The 17,262-nt window shown below is 35.9% G+C and overlaps 1 protein-coding gene across 1 annotated transcript; it reads right to left on the bottom strand.

Moving 5' to 3' along the window:
- Window positions 1-13,305: 13,305 nt before the first annotated feature.
- On the bottom strand, window positions 13,306-16,013 carry zgc:174935 (uncharacterized protein LOC796019 homolog). The gene is made up of 4 exons (XM_059338356.1): window positions 15,533-16,013; window positions 14,635-14,689; window positions 14,316-14,430; window positions 13,306-14,195 (listed from the first exon to the last, which is right to left on the bottom strand). The coding sequence occupies exons 1-4, from the start codon at window positions 15,824-15,826 to the stop codon at window positions 13,859-13,861; spliced, it is 801 nt and encodes a 266-aa protein (XP_059194339.1). The 5' UTR covers window positions 15,827-16,013; the 3' UTR covers window positions 13,306-13,858.
- Between the last annotated feature and the right edge of the window lie 1,249 nt (window positions 16,014-17,262).

The following is a 17,262-nucleotide window of genomic DNA, read 5'->3' as shown; positions in this document are numbered from 1 at the left end:
TTTAAAAACCTTCCCTTTCTTTTCTTCCTCTTGCTTTCATTCAGCCTAATGGTTTTTCTATTCCCTCGTTTGGCTCTCTGCGTCTCCTCCTGAACTGATGCTCTCTCTCCCTGTGGACTCAGATATTTATACTGAACCACCACGTCTTTATCTCCATTTTATTCACTGCTATTTGTACAACCCCACCTCGCCACCCCCATGCACGTTAATTACCTTCTATATCTGCACACACACAAACAATATGATGCAGACAAACACGCAAACAAGCATTATTATTACAATGTTCGTCATTCCCTCTTGTGCTGCTTCACAGAAATTGCCCTAGAGTATACAGTGTGCACTCTTTCAGATAACATTAGTCTCAGCGGGGCCTTTTGACCTTATCAGCAGATCTCACTGGTGACACCATCCATAGGACAACCAGCCGGTGGCCTTTTGTCCTACACACAGCGTGACCCTTGACCCCTGCTCAACATCCAGACGCATGTGTGCGTATTTTATCATGACATCCAATAAAAATAATGCTTAAAGCTCATTTGAGGCAAAGTTATCTGCTTTTATTGTTAAAATATAGTGTTAGAGCCATTTTGCACAAGCTGATAAATAATTCAGATTTGTATTTCATAGTTCATAGTTCTTTATTGAAGTTGTAGGAATGCCTATTGGTTCGTAGGAATTGCACTCTTCTTATTGGCTGAGATGTGTGTAACGTCATAATTGCTTACTTTGTTTTAATTAGGATTATGGAGACGAGGAGAGCACACTAGTTTTTGACCGTGCTCATAATTATTATTATTTTTGGATTGCTTGATTCAATTTCATGTCATGTTGTTAATGACTCACCAAGCAAATTAAAAGTCTCTAAATGTGGTTTTACATGATTCACTGAACTTAAGTTTAATTTTCCTATTAAAAGTCTATTTGACATGGTGTGTTTTACGCATCATTGGGGAGGGACGTGATCTTTAAGGGTTTCTTGGTTAGAGTGGACGTTATTTTTGTGTTGGAGGATCGGTTTTAGTGTCTTTGTGCTAGAAGTTGTTTGAATAAACCACCCTGGAACCTCTGATAACATACACGTGGACCTCATGTACACACACACACACACACACACACACACACACACACACATACAGTGATTTTAGAGCTGATATCTAGACATATTTTCTCTATCTAGCCAGTTTTCTTGATAATGATTTTGGTTATTATCAAGAAAACCATGTAAAATGGCTAGATATCAGCTCTAAAATCAAACACTTATGAGCTATTTTTGCTGTTATGGTTATATTTGTCCAAACAAATGTACCTTATATATATATATATATATATGTATATATATATATATATATATATATATATATATATATATATATATATATATATATATATATATATATATATATATATATATATATATATATATATATATATTCTTATCTTATAACTATATTCTTCCTGTAAGTCGCTTTGGATAAAAGCGTCTGCTAAATAACTAAATGTAAATGTAAATATATATATATATATATATATATATATATATATATATATATATATATATATATATATATATATATATAGTGTACACAACATACATAATCGATATGATTGATATACATAATATTATGTACACAATTATGTACAGTACTTTGACCCAGGACAATGGTGTTCATACATTTGACACGAAACGTCAACTTGCTATTTAAAGTGAACTTGTGAATAAACTTCTATATATGAATACGTCACTTCCGCCACTGCATCCAGTAGATACGTACAAAAGTAGTTCTTTTAACCCAAACCCTGTTCTTTGTTTTCCTAAACTTAACCAAGTGTTTTGAATGTGTCACAAAAATATTGTTAAAACACCGACTGTGCAGCACTTTTCACAACATTAAATCAAACAAAGTCAAGATATTATACTAACCGCTGTGATACGATTGTACTTTTACTTAAGCAAGTTTTGAATGCAGGACTTTAATTTGTAGTGGAGTAATTTCACAGTGTGGTATTAGTACTTTTACTTTACTTTTTCCACTACTGAACGTAACATCTAGCGTTCAGTTACAGCCTTTGTACTTTTGAAGGTCTATCCAAAGGTGAAGACTGGCCAAAATGTCCTCACTTTCCAAAAATGTCCTCACTCTCAAGTCAAAATGGTTCTCTCTAAAAAAGAGACGTACGAGTAATTTTAGGAGATTTCATTGCCCAGAGGCTTGCTCTAACCTTAACATATCCTCAGTGAACTAAGCTAAGGACACAAAGCAACAGGATCCACAGGTTTACATCAAAACTCACACACGCACACACACACACTTTAGTTTTAGTGTAGTATTTATGTTTCAAAGTTTCCACTATATGATTTAAAAACCTTCCCTTTCTTTTCTTCCTCTTGCTTTCATTCAGCCTAATGGTTTTTCTATTCCCTCGTTTGGCTCTCTGCGTCTCCTCCTGAACTGATGCTCTAATAATTAGTAAAAGTAATTTTAGGAGATTTCATTGCCCAGAGGCTTGCTCTAACCTTAACATATCCTCAGTGAACTAAGCTAAGGACACAAAGCAACAGGATCCACAGGTTTACATCAAAACTCACACACGCACACACACACACTTTAGTTTTAGTGTAGTATTTATTTTTTGAAATGCTTTAGTTTTAGTTTAGTTTTTATTAGTTTTAGTTTTTGTAATGGGGTATTTGTTGGGTGGGAGATTAAAAGAGGTCACAGTAAATTTTGCCTTTATTTCCTTTGCCTTATCCATCTTCATTATGTATGAAAAAAGTTGACAAAGACGAAAACGAAGGACATTTTCACTATAATATCATTTTTTTTTGTAACCTTTACCCAAAAACAAAGTCTTAAATCCAAAAACAGCCTTTAAAGAAGTGAGGACCGGCCAAAATGTCCTCACTTTGCAAAAATGTCCTCACTCTGTTGGTTAAAAACGTGTTCCGGTCCTCACTATGTAGGAAGTACAAGAACACACACACACACACACACACACACACACACACACACACACACACACACACACACACACACACACACTGTCCTGACTTCTTTTCTCTCTGTCCTGTTTGAGTGCATTCTTCCCTCAAGACAAAATATCCACCACCATATCAGTGCACCACACCCTAATTGTAAGATTGCTAGAATAGTTTTGGTTGCAATAAAAGTATGTTCTTTAATGGCCTGTCATTCACATCACAAAACATCACATCACAGTAACTCATTTGATATTATTTCTCACATCACTGCTGCTGATTTTCCAGCCAGTGCTCTCACAGGCTTGTGCACATTAGGGTGCATCTTATTAAGCTTCTGTAGAAACTATTAACTAACTAGCCTATTACATAATAAAATGCCCTTTGAAGAATTCACTAACTGGGAGGGAGGATGTTTCATTTGCCAGAAGTCCAAAAGCATGTTCCCTCTACGTAAAATCAGTTCATTAAAGTATAAAAATAGTATCTGAAGCATACAGATCCTAATGTCTGATGCAAAAGGATGTGGATCGTGAAGAGTAATGAATCACTGCAGATAATATTATGTCATCAGGATTTATTAATATCCTGCATGGATAAAAGCACAGAGGATTCTAATGCACATTCCTGCTGGAAAAAAAAGAAAATGTTTTATTTCCATTGTGGTGCAACTACATCAAAAGAAGATCCCAACTTGATCTTGTTTATTTATTTTGATCTTTTTACACTGGTTGTCATTTTGTGTTGTTGTTCTTTTCCTTGTGTTGTTGTTTCTTTTCCTTGTGTTGTTGTTTCTTTTCCTTGTGTTGTTTCTTTTCCTTGTGTTGTTGTTTCTTTTCCTTGTGTTGTTGTTTCTTCTCCTTTCATATGTATGTGTGCGTGTGTTTGGGTATGTATCCAAATGTGGGCGCGTGTATGTATGTATGTATGTATAATTTTGCTGTATAGGTAAATTATATTTATGTTTTTGTAATACAAGACATGTTTAGACAAGGATGTTAACTCGTCATATTTAAGGAGAGGGGGTGGGAGTTTATAAGTTTTACTTCTTCTCACTCCTTTTCGAATATGTATTCTGTCATGTTAAATGTTTTGTCTGACTCTTTTTTTATTTTATTATTTGTTTTTCATATTCGAAATAAACTTAAATCAAATCAAATCAAAATCAAATCTTCTACATGTGTTTGTTTGGTTAAAGAGACAGTTCAGATCAAGTTATTATAGTTAACGAAAACTAACGAAATAACGAAAACTAGAATTGAAAAAACATTTTCGTTAACTGAAATAAAAATAAAAACTAGAGTTTTTAAAAAAACGATAACTAACTGAAACTGTATTGTGTGGTTACAAAACTAACTAAAACTAACTAAAATTATAGTGAAAATGTCCTTAGTTTTCGTTTTTTCATTCATAATTCAGTGTTTCTATTTGAACATGCAACACATGGTGAATATGTTTACTGAGACTGGGATGTTTACACTAGAAACAAAATTCAAAACACCCAGAACTGTAAGAGTTAATAACCTTATCGGGGCTGAGATGATAAACCAAAGGAAATAAAGGAAACATTTATTATCACCTCTTGAATCTTGCACCCAACACATAGCCCATTACAAAAAAAACTAAAACTAACACTAAAACTAATAAAAACTAAACTAAAACAAAGCATTTTCAAAAAATAAAAACTAAACTAAAACTAGAAAACTCACTCTAAAAACTAACTAAAACTAACTGAATTTGAAAACACAAATTCACAACGAAATTAAAACTAAAACTAATGAAAAATCCAAAACTATTATAACCTTGGTTCAGATACATTAGTTTGAGGGGGATTTTGCTCAGGAACTAAGAAATGCCTCAGAGCGGACATATTTTTACATCTTTTGTATGTGGTGAAGTCATGTCAAACAGCAGTATTAGGTTATCTTGGCTCAATTGCCAAGTGTCTCTGAGATCAGATAACATAGTAACTCTAGAAAACATAGTGGTTGAGCTTTCGCGTCTCAGACTGTGAAAAGTTTGCTCTACTAGGACAAAGGCATTTATCATGTTTGGCATTGTTGTGAACTGATGACACAAACCTGTTTGGTGCGGGTAAGAATGCCTGTTTGCTAATGGAGTCAGATGTGTGTTTGAAAGCGAGTGTACACAGAGAAACTTAATATTCAGGGACGTGTTTGTTTGTTTTTTCTTTTTTATTCAGAACACAAAGTGTATTTTAATAGTTAATAAAGACTTGTTAATGTTTTACTTTTTATTTAAACCACCTCAACAGTCATACTGTATGTTCACACACACAAAAACATTTACTGGAAAACTGCAATGATATATTTAGCAACAGATAATACACAAATTTACCATCCAAAACCATTCACCTGAACATCTCACTTTATTGGTCTTTCATCAGAGGTAGGACGAGGGACAGAAGTCAGTGCCAGACTCTGTAGGAATATGTCTGATATTTAGTTGACACGATGAAGCACAAGAACAACCGAATATCAAACATATCACACAGCTTCTAGCCAATCGGAGCCTCCGCAGACTGGAAGAGGCTGCAGATAGGAGAGACAAAGCAGGGAGATTAAATAAGGGAGTGACAAAGATAAAAACTGGACACATTGCACAGCTTGTTTCAGACTGAATGTAGGCCACAGACACTACCATAGAAAGCATACAACATGTGTTACACAATGAACAAAAACTTGAAGAACCTGTCGTGCAGAAAGGGGCACGACAAAGAAGTCACTACAACAGATCCAGTATAAGAGATCCTGTTGGCCTTTAAAGATCAACTATCAGTGACTCTGTTGGCCTAAGGAAAGACAGAGTTGATAGGAAACAGTGTGAAGAAAAGGAGAGTAAACAAACACATGCAAATACAGCTATAAAGATACTTACCACTCATGTCCATACACAGCATCTCCGTGTCCTGTCAGTAAAAAATCTTGAGGGTTCAAGTCAAATATTTGATAACTTTGAGTGCAGTTTTAAAAAAAGTGCTAACTGTGTTCACTAACTGTGTAATGTGTGTGTGTAAGCTATGATCTGTGTGTATGAGCTATTCCTCAGTGGGACAGCATTTATATATACGACCCCGTGAGTTTGGGGGGGACCACCGACACTCACACACACAGTGCCCCGTGTAATTAAAGGGTATATTGATCAGCTGCTGTGGCCTGCAGCCTTTCCTCCCCACATTAGCCTGATCAATAGATGTGATGTTCATCCCACTGTGAGCTCATACACATACACACACATACATGACCGCAAATGCAAAGTCAAATAACTCTCAGTTATTGCCTGTAGGGAGGACATGACGGTCACTTCACCGTCACTATTGTGTCCTGGTACTGATGTTTCCGCTAACAATTCAAATATATCATTTGGCTTAAATCTCAAAGGATTACCTTTAGAAAAAGGATGCATGCTTGGATTCGTTACAAGCAGTTAGTGTGTATTCATTTTTATAATTATGCTCTAAAGTAATGTTTGTTGACCATTTTATTGAAGCAAAAAGAAAAGAAAAAAGGGTTGATGTGTAGCGTAGAGCCGAAATCACGAAAACGTGTAAATAAAATGTGTTAATTCCATTATGTGTCAGTAACTTGTATTTTAATTATTGTTCTTCATATAAATCTCATTTATTCACAAATGAATGAGTAGATTTTTTTCATTTTTTATTATTTATATTGTATAATTCAACCTATTTTTTTTTACTTTTTCCTCATATGTATGGATTCCAAACAGTTTTTAAATAAAACTGTCTAAAATCTTTAGTTTGATCTTGTATGTACTTTGCAGATTTGTTTTTTAAAGTGAAATAATTATTTTATATTATTATTATTATTATTATTATTACTATTATTATTATTATTATAACTATTATATATATAGTCATTATGCATACTATTATATTTTTCCTTTTGTGCTGCCAGCTTTGCATCAAAAATGTTTATTTTATATCATATTTCACGGTCAATTATTGCATTTTTTTTCTTCCCACTAACAATTTACTATTATAGATTAAATGAATGAATGAATGAATGAACCATTTATTGTCATTGCACAGAGTAACAAGTACAAGTACAACGAAACTGAGCCATCAACCCGTCCAGAACGCATAAAACACCCACAAACCATAAACTACCCAGCCATACATACAGTAGTGCTGCTGCTAATGCTTTAATATTAATTATTAATAATCATAAAAGCCTTTACTGATTGGTTGAAGACAGAAACAGATAAATGGAGGGAGAAAAATATATTTTTTAAAATAGATAAAAATAAAAGTAAAATATATAAAAAAAGAATATTCAATCAAATAATTGATGTATACATCTAGGATTAGTGTAGTAGGAGTACAAAAATGAAATAAAAAATAAAATAAGAATAAAAATAAGGAGTTAGTTAGACAAGTTAAAGTGACAAAGTAAGTAAGACGAAGTAAAGTGATACTTATGACAGCATCAAGCATGTAAATAGTGTTAAGAGTTTAAGTTAACAGAGTTAGTTGAAACACTTATGAAAGTAGCTGTTAACTTCAGGGCAGTAACACCATGCAGTGCGGTGAAGGTGACCTCTGGCTGTCAGGTCGGCTGGTGTTGGTGCCGTCTGTGTGTTTGGAGGGAGGAGGAACACATGTTGACTTCACATCGTCTCTCACATGGGACGATTAATGAAGAATACAACACTTTTACCAGCTGGTGAGTCTGGATTTTTGTTTTAAATCAGCAGAAAGCAGCTGTATAAAGAGACATAAGTGAGAGTGAAAATATCCAAATTACAGTATAGATAGATAGATAGATAGATAGATAGATAGATAGATAGATAGATAGATAGATAGATAGATAGATAGATAGATAGATAGATAGATAGATAGATGGACGGACGATGAATGTATGGATGGATGGATGGATGGATGGATGAACGGACGATGGATGGATGGATGGATGGATGGATGGATGGATGGATGGACGGACGATGAATGGATGGATGGATGGATGGATGGATGGATGGATGAACGGACGATGGATGGAGGGATGGATGGATGGATGGATGGATGGATGGATGGATGGATGAACGGACGATGGATGGATGGATGGATGGACGGACGATTAATGGATGGATAGATGGATGGATGGATGGATGGATGGATGGATGGATGAACGGACGATGGATGGATGGATGGATGGATGAACGGACGATGAATGGATGGATGGATGGATGGATGGATAGATGGATGGATAAATGGATGGATGGATGGATGGATGGATGGATGGATGGATGGATGGATGGATGGATGGATGGATGGATGGATGATAGATAGATAGATAGATAGATAGATAGATAGATAGATAGATAGATAGATAGATAGATAGATAGATAGATAGATAGATAGATAGATAGATAGATAGATAGATAGATAGATAGATAGACTTTATTTATCCCAAGCTGGGATAAAGGATTCAGTGTTTGACTGTTTCATGTCATTCCTTCATTTAGAAACATCAAACGTCACAAGCGACAGACTATTTTTAACACAATGGTACATTTTCTATGTTTTAAGATCAGACAGCACATTTAATGAACAGAAGCAATCGTTTATGACATCAGTGAGACTGAACGTCCCCCCTGTGCCGTCTCTCTACCCTCTCCTGGTACGGAGCCGACCTTGTGAGCCTATTGGGGCGGAATGATAGAGCTCTGATTGCCTCACTGAGCCTGGGGGGAGTGTTTTAATCTCCAACAAATGGAGGGCACTGAGAGGCAAAGTAATACAGGCTAATATAAAAATAAAAATGGTTCAAAACCCCAACTATATGTGGTTTTAAAAATAATTTATCTTTATTCACTTATATTTAATAGTTCAGCTATCTTTTTATAGACCGAGCCACACCCTCTATAGTACTCCGACTGAGTCCAAACTTCAAAGGTTTTCCACTCACATTTAAAAGGTTTGAACAGGTCAAAGATAGTTTCACTTTTGCCGAACAGATACTGTTGTTGGAGCCTGGCTCCATGCAGATTTGAATCTATATTCAGCTTGTGTATCATGTGTCAGTTTTACTTTAATTGATTATATAAGGATGCAGCACTGAAACATCTAATTAAATAAAATATATAATTTGACTATTTTAGTTCAGCTGAGTCATTTATTTACATCAGTGGTGAATCCGGAGAACATACACTTTGCTATGTTATTAATATTATTACTATTATTATTATTATATATGTTGCTGCCATTACTATTATTACTATATACTGTAATATACTACTATTATTATTATACCGGCCTTACCGGCCTTATTTATTATTATTATTACTATTATTATTATATATTATATATCATATTATTTTACTTAAAATTACTTTATTTATATTTTTCATTTTATTTTTATATTGTTTATTATCTATTATTACATATCATATTATATATATTATATTATATTATATTATATTATATACTGTACTATTATTATTATTATATACCATCATATCACCAGTTTAATTACCATCATCTTGCCAACCATCCTACCAACTGATGTTCTTTTTTAACTTCTTAAGTGTCCTTGTTCTATTCTGTGTTTTTTTCTATTGTTGTTTTTATTTATGCTACCTCAGTATTTTATTCTATTGTATTTTATTGTACTTGAATACCGGACTGCTGTGACAACCGAATTTCCCTTCGGGGATGAATAAAGTAATCTATCTATCTATCTATCTATCTATCTATCTATCTATCTATCTATCTATCTATCTATCTATCTATCTATCTATCTATCTATCTATCTATCTATCTATAAGCTGCTATTCTCCTTGGCGTTCAGTCCCAGCTAGGCAAGAATCCCTGGCTTTCTTTTTACTTTTTTACCCTTTTATTTGTCTTTTTTTTATCTCTAACTCTGTTTTGGATTGAGTTTTTATTACTATTTTATTCTATTTTATTTTATTGTTTTACTGTTTTTAGTATTTTATTCTTTTTATTGTTTTTATTTATACCCAGTTGTGTATGATTTATTCTATTTTTAGTAACTGTACAGCACTTTGGTCAACAGAGGTTGTTTTTAAATGTGCTCTATAAATAAACTTTGACTTGACTTGACTATTGAAGGTGTAATACATGCCAGTGAACAGGTTCGACTCTAATTTTAATATATTTCAATATGAAAAAGGCTCCTGCTCTTGATTTAAATAGACTGATTACATTGACAGGGGATTACATCATTACACCAATACATCACATAACAAATACATGATCTAAATAATATCAAAATATCAAATATAAATCATTGTATCTATCAGAATATGCAGCCCCGTATACAGGATACAGTCATGTCCAATATGTATTAACCAAATGTGGAGCAATTGCTTCATTAAATCAAATATAATTAATCTGGAACCTTTCAGCTGGTGGACAAAATAATAGAAACACTTGTTCAACCGAATTAAATGCAATACAATAGCTAAAATCTATAGCTCTATATTGTTAACATTTGTTGAAAACATTGCAGAATAATGAAAATATGTTCAACTATCTACCAGGAACACTTGCTGCTATCAAAAATAGTTTAAAAAAGACATAAGCATAACTAAATAGAAGTGCATTTATAGTACTTTCTCCTGATCAAGATTGTTCTGTATCGTTAAGAAAAAATATACATAATAAAATACTACACTCTAACAAATTGCTGTAAGAAAACAGCCAAATTGTGACAGTAACATACTGTTTTTCATTAAAATTGTATTATACTGTAGAAAACAATGCATTCTGGGCAATATTTGTAGGTAGCTTGCCGTTTCCCATAAATATATATATATGATATTTTCTACTAAGTCCCTTCTTTAATGTCTTCTTTAAGTCCTTCTTTAATGTCTGTATTTTACTTAAATGGTAGATTGGTAAATTATGGTATATTAAAATTACTGAGGTGACAGTGAAGACAGCGCTTAATTCATAGTGATTGGCTTTCAGACAGTAATACGCTCTATTTACAAAAAATGACTGCATTATATACTGCAACAATATTGCAACTCGCTTCAGCACTATACTGTGTTTTAGTCTACTGAAAAAAATCAATGAAATGCAGGATTTTACTGTAATTCAGTATGTGGTTTATCACAGTAACATACTGCAAAGTAGATAACAGTAGAGGAACTTTAAAATTAACAGTAGAATACTGGCAACCTTGCTGCCAGTACTTTACTGTTAATTTACAAGACAATTGTTTACAGTGTACACAGTTAAAAACTTTCATTTAAATCTCCTGCAGAAATTCAAGATGAAATAGCCAGAATACAAACTTCACAGCCAGAGCTTCACCAGGATAACAGAGTGAAGTTTACAGGGACAGACAGACAAAGGTTTTGTGTTCGCTGATTGGTCAGTGCTCTCTCTCTCTCTCTCTCTCTCTCACACACACACACACACACACACACACACACCCCCTGAGGCAGGGTCAGTAAGAAAGAGAAAGGCAGACAAGGTTAACAACGATTATTCAATACTTATTTCTATGTTTTCAGCATTGGAGGTAGAGGAGTTATCTAATAGGGAGGGGGAAATAACAAAAGTAAAGGCCAGAAAAGCAAATGTACAGCAGCTAAAGACACGAATCAGAAGATGAAAGCAGACAGTGCGGAGCTTTGTCTCTTGTTTTTCTCTCTTCCTGGTTCAGAGTTTGACTTGCCTATATGTCCTCACATCCCTATTTACATGCAGTCAAATGTCTCCCATGACATAATTTAAAACAAACAATACATCTATAAATGGAGATGTTAAAGGGAGCCATGAGAGTCTACTTTGGCAAGCAGTATTTTTTTGTGATCAGGTCAGTGACTGCACCATGTTGTGTTTTCTCTCTCCTGTGTCCGTGACACTGTGTGTTTTTCATGCACACGCAGTTTGCACACATTAATCATTACCTTCTCAACCAGGATACAGGCTTTTTTTTAAATAAGTCACAGCGCCACACCATTGTCTGTTGAGTCCCACACCCTAAACACTGAGTGTGTGTAGCATTGTGACATACTGATGGTGCCAGTGATAATCCTGAAAGACAAAGTGTGTTCACAGTGGTGACAGATGTGTGCAAGTGAAGACGTAACCCCCCCCCCCCCATGAAGATGTAGCCTCAAGATATAAACCAATATTTAAGAACTACATTGATACCAACCATCTGCAAAGTTTTTTTGTTTTTTTTAAGATTATTTTTTTGGCATTTTTTTGCTTTATTGAGTGACAGATAGAAAGGAGGTGATAGAGGGGAAGACATGCGGCAAAGGGAGCTCAGGCCGGATTCAAACCCAGCTCCGCCACCGGGACGCCCCATATCTGTAAAGTTTTAATGAGGGAAAAATGTAAAATGGCCATTTTCAGATACGTCCCCTATAAATACTGTGAACTTGCACAACCTGTTTGCACACAGCTCCTTCCCTTATTTAAATAACTCCATATTTGTACATACTGTTTGTTTATAAGGGCTGCAAGGTGGAATAGTGGTTAGTACTCTTGCCTCACTGAAAGAGGGTCACCGGTTCGATTCCAGCTTGAGGCTCTTCTGTGTGGAGTTTGCATCTTCTCCCCGTGTCAGCGTGGATTCTCTCCAGGTACTCCGGCTTCTTCCCACAGTCCAAAAACATGCACTTAGGTTAAATAGGTGACTCTAAATGGCCCGTAGGTGTGAATGAGAGCGTGATCTCTATGTGTCGGCCCTGCAATAATCTGGCGACCTGTCCAGATTGTACCAGCCTCTCACCCAATGGCAGCTGGGATCGGCTCCAGCCCCCCGCGACCCGAGGGCGGATAAGCAGTTAAGGATAATGAATGTTTGTTCATATATTTTTAAAATATTGTTTGTATGCCGACTTTTTCTATTCTTCACATTTTGTATTTATGCTGCTGTGCCTTACTTGAAGTTCTTGTTTCCTTAATGTATATTAATAGGCTATGTAGTACCTTGTCTATTGCACCAATACACCACAGCAAATTCCTTGTTTGTGAAAAACTACTTGACAATAAAAACAATTCTGTTTCGACAGTATTTGGATATTTCTGCATATTGCCGTTCCTAAGCATTCTGGGAAAGCCGTGAAGCAACCCTAAACCTGCATGCAGCCTAAAGAGTGGTTTAGAAATGTTTTCCTTTAGGTTCAAAAAGACAGAATGCATCAAATTGGGTATCGGTATGAAAAATCCTTTAGAAGTCCAGAGCTACTTCTTGTATGAATAACATACTTAAGAGAGGTATGTTGTTGATTAATGACAATCTACTGTATTCGATTTTTTTTTTAAAACATCAAAGTGCATAAATTATTAACAAGTCACTGTATACATACCTGGCCCTTTTATTAAACAAAGGTAGTTCACAGTTGTCAAGTGCATTTATCTTTTGTACCATAAATCTACCTAAAACTGAACCACAGCAGACAAACTTTGTGCTGCTAAGCAGTTAACAAAGTGCCAGGCAACATGACTAGATGGCACGGCAGATGCAGTCAAACTTTATACATCACTCCTCTATCAAGACACAATTTTTCTTACAATGCTGTATATTAACATCAAATGTGTGAACTCTAATATCTGGCCAGCACCATCTGTTTATAAGAAAAGCATTCTGCAGCAACATAGACACAAATAGTAACACAAACACAGAGGCATGCCCACATCAAAATGTAACTTCATTCTTAATTAGTTGCATATAAAAACAACAGACGAATAATTAATTATCATCCCAGGGATCTAAGCAGTCCAACTTGAGGCTCCTACCTCCACGTGAAGCAATCAGTTCAGTAAGGCAACCTGCTGGAATGTGGTTGCAGCTTATCAGTGTGTTGTTGTTTTTTAAACTGATAAAAGTGCTCAAGAACGCAGGTTGTAGTTGCTCAACTTTTCTTAGGATCTTCTGCTTTAGCTTCTTGTTTAGGGGCCTCTGCCTTTGGTTCGTCCGGTTTAGGGGCCTCTGCCTTTGGTTCTTCCGGTTTAGGGGCCTCTGCCTTTGGTTCTTCCGGTTTAGGGGCCTCTGCCTTTGGTTCTTCCGGTTTAGGGGCCTCTGCCTTTGGTTCTTCCGGTTTAGGGGCCTCTGCCTTGGGTTCATCTGGTTTAGGGGCCTCTGCCTTTGGTTCGTCTGGTTTAGGGGCCTCTGCCTTGGGTCCGTCCGGTTTAGCGGCCTCTGCCTTGGGTTCTTCTGGGTTAGCGGCCTTTGGCTTGCCACACAGCTGGCTTTAAGAGAAAGTTCAATAGTTAATATAGTGAATGCATAGAGTAGATATCATTATGGATGTTGAAGTGCAGAAATAACTATTTTATATAATAAGTCCAGTAGTAAAATAGTAACCCTACCTTGCAATGTCTGATCCCGGTTTCAAAAAGTCACATATTGCGCTATGTGATTCTAGCTGCTTTTTCAGGGTTTCCAATTCTGACGTCCAGCTTATCTTCTCCTTTTCCTGTTCAGCTGTAGGTGTTATCATATGACATGAGAAAAAAATAACAGCAAGGTTAGGACCATCACCTCAAGATCCACATTTCAACTGAAAGAGAAAAACCTTTCAAATGCATCTGTAACAGCACGTTTGGAGGGAAGAGTTGTTTTGCCTCCTCTCAATCATTTCATACATTTACACATTTTTGGCATTGAGGCCCATAAATCGGCACTTACCTTTGAGATTATTGAGTGTTGTCTCTTGCGAGGCCACCTCATCGTCAATAGTCTTCTGCTCGAGGAAAAGAGAATGTCAGCAAGTTTGACAGACAAGACAAATTTGCTCTACACAGACTAACATCCTGCATTCAAAGTGCACATCTTCAACCTCGATACAGCCCCACAGCACAAGCTCACGAACAGTGTTACATGATCCAGTACAAAGGATAAAATGCATGTCTTCTCATTACTTGGCTAAAGAACATTATTCCTCACACATTTTTCTACCTTTTAACAGCATTATACTGTGCCCGAAAGGATTCTTTTAAGGATTTTCCTTGGATGCTCTGAGAAACACTGAGGATTCATCTTCATCAACTGTATCCTAATTCACAGAGCTATACTTCCTGTTCCTCGTGAGCTAGCTTGCATCAAAGCAGAGGCACATATATTTAACAAGAAACAAATTTCCATGCCTTATTGACATTTTAAAATGTTTACTGTTTAGATATATATGCATAATCAACACGAGTACAGGAGACTAGTTTACACAATTTCAACTATTTTTTTTTACATATCATGCAGTAATATAGGGCAAAGCACACTATTTAAAAAAGGTATTAACTTGTGACTGTAGGCCTGTTAGTTGTCTTCGTCACAGCTTCTATGGTGAAACACCAGGCATACCTGATTCACTGACTAACCAGGTGAAACAGGTTTTGTGTTATAGCTTGTACATATAGGAATCAAATCAGTTGTGCCCCACAGTGAGATTAAATTACAAAGACTATTAAAAATGGTATGCATTTCAAAAAGTTATCATTTTTGCATGTTTTTATTTTACTTTAAGCCTTCACATTCAAGTTCCCCTTCAAACTGCCACATTCTACATCTACATCTGTAGGTTTCTCCCCACCTTGCTTCCCCAGCAGATGTCCGCGTCTCCCTTTGCCTTGTCTGCTTTGACCTGCAGCGCGTCCGCTTCTTCCTGCAGCGTCTTCATATTACTTTGGGCCTTCTCCAACTGCTTCTGCGCCTCTATCTTCTCGTTCTGATACTCTCCCAGCACATCGTAGGTCACCCGCAGCTTGATGTCCTGAAACTTCCCCCGTCTGCCCTCTTTTTCTTCTTCCCTTTTCCGTATTTTCATGAGGCCGACTAAAGCGACAGACGCGACAATTGTCAGAGGTAGCAGGAACTGCGCCTTCATGTTTTCCGGGAAGTTATGAGCCTTCTGTGCGTCCTTGGTGTTGGATAAATGTGGGCCAGTGCTCAGCCTGCTCCCCGGGTCGCCGTGCTTACAGCTTTTTACGTTTCCCGGATTAAATCAATCAACCAAAGAGGCTGACTCACCTGCGCTGATGTGCGTTGGATTTGCGCTGAACAGCCGCTCACCGGTCTGTCTGCAGAAACACGCCCACTTCCTGTGTGCTGCTGAGGAAACAGGTAGGTCCTGCACACCTTGATCAAACTCCATTAGCTTATAAACAGGTCAGGTGTGACTATTAATAGATAAGCAGACAAACCTGTGTGTGTATGCTATGAACCAAGGAGAACGACTATATTTACTTACTTATTATTTATTTTCCAGGCTTCACTGAATAAAAGCCACTTTACACTTCCAATGTATTTGCTTTGGTTGGTTTGTTTAAGAATATGTGGTTACATAAAAAGAAGCCTCATATTCATTTTTAACTTTCGGCTCTTTGAGCCAGTGGTGGAAGACAGATGTTTCTCTTAAAGGGACTGTTCAGCCCCAAAATCAAAGCTACATATTCCCCCTCTTACCTGCAGTGCTATTTATCAATCTAGATTGTTTTTATGTGGGTTGTCAACTGTTGGAGGTATCTGCAGTAGGACTAGTGTCCCTTTAAGTAGCAGTATACCTTCACCATACACTACAGGTACACGTTTTTAAATTGTGTACTTAAGTAAAACATAATAATGCAAAATGGCTCCTTTCAGAGTGTCATATTTTCATTTTTTTTTATTTTGTTCTGTTCATGGTTATGCACAGCTTTAAAATTTAAATGGTCAGCAATTTACTGATACTGAACAAAAAGACTGTTTTTGTAAATGTATTTAGCCATCCACTTTATTTTTTATTTCATTTATTTTGTTTTCCTTTGAAGAATTGCTTGATATAATGTAAAAGAGCAACATATTCATATTGTTGTTTAAACAATGTGAATCCTGTGCAGTGGTGGAATGGAACTAAGTACATTTACTCAAGTACTGTACAATTTTGAGGTACTTGTACTTTGCTTGAGTATTTCCATTTTACTTACCTTTATACTTCTTACTCCACTACATTTAGCTGAGAGCTTTAGTTACTTTTCAGGTTGAGATTTAACATAATTTTTCATTTTTTTCCTCCAAATGAAACCTCATAACAGTAGCCTATATAAAGTAGTTAAAATGCTTACAAGCGCTTACATAAATGCATCAATAATAAAAATAATCTAATAATAAATTTGGAATATATAAAACAATCTGTGTGGGGCCATTCTGCATAATGATTACTTTTTTTTTTTAATGAGTGTGTTTATTAGTTTTGGTTTGCAAATTACAGCAGATCAAACAGCAAGACATTTTTTTACATGGAACAGAGCAAACCTTTTCTCAATAATAGTCCCCCCACCAAAT

This window comes from Centropristis striata, chromosome 8 (assembly GCF_030273125.1).
Source record: "Centropristis striata isolate RG_2023a ecotype Rhode Island chromosome 8, C.striata_1.0, whole genome shotgun sequence".
Lineage (NCBI taxonomy): Eukaryota > Metazoa > Chordata > Actinopteri > Perciformes > Serranidae > Centropristis > Centropristis striata.
Note: the sequence above shows the minus strand (reverse complement) of the source record. Positions and strands in the feature narration are given on the sequence as shown.

Coding starts and splice junctions, on each gene's coding strand:
- zgc:174935 (XM_059338356.1), bottom strand. CDS start 15,826: ATGAAGGCGCAGTTCCTGCTACCTCTGACAATTGTCGCGTCTGTCGCT. Junction 14,431..14,634: donor AACACTCAATAATCTCAAAG/GTAAGTGCCGAT, acceptor TAACACCTACAG/CTGAACAGGAAAAGGAGAAG. Junction 14,196..14,315: donor CCGGGATCAGACATTGCAAG/GTAGGGTTACTA, acceptor TTTCTCTTAAAG/CCAGCTGTGTGGCAAGCCAA.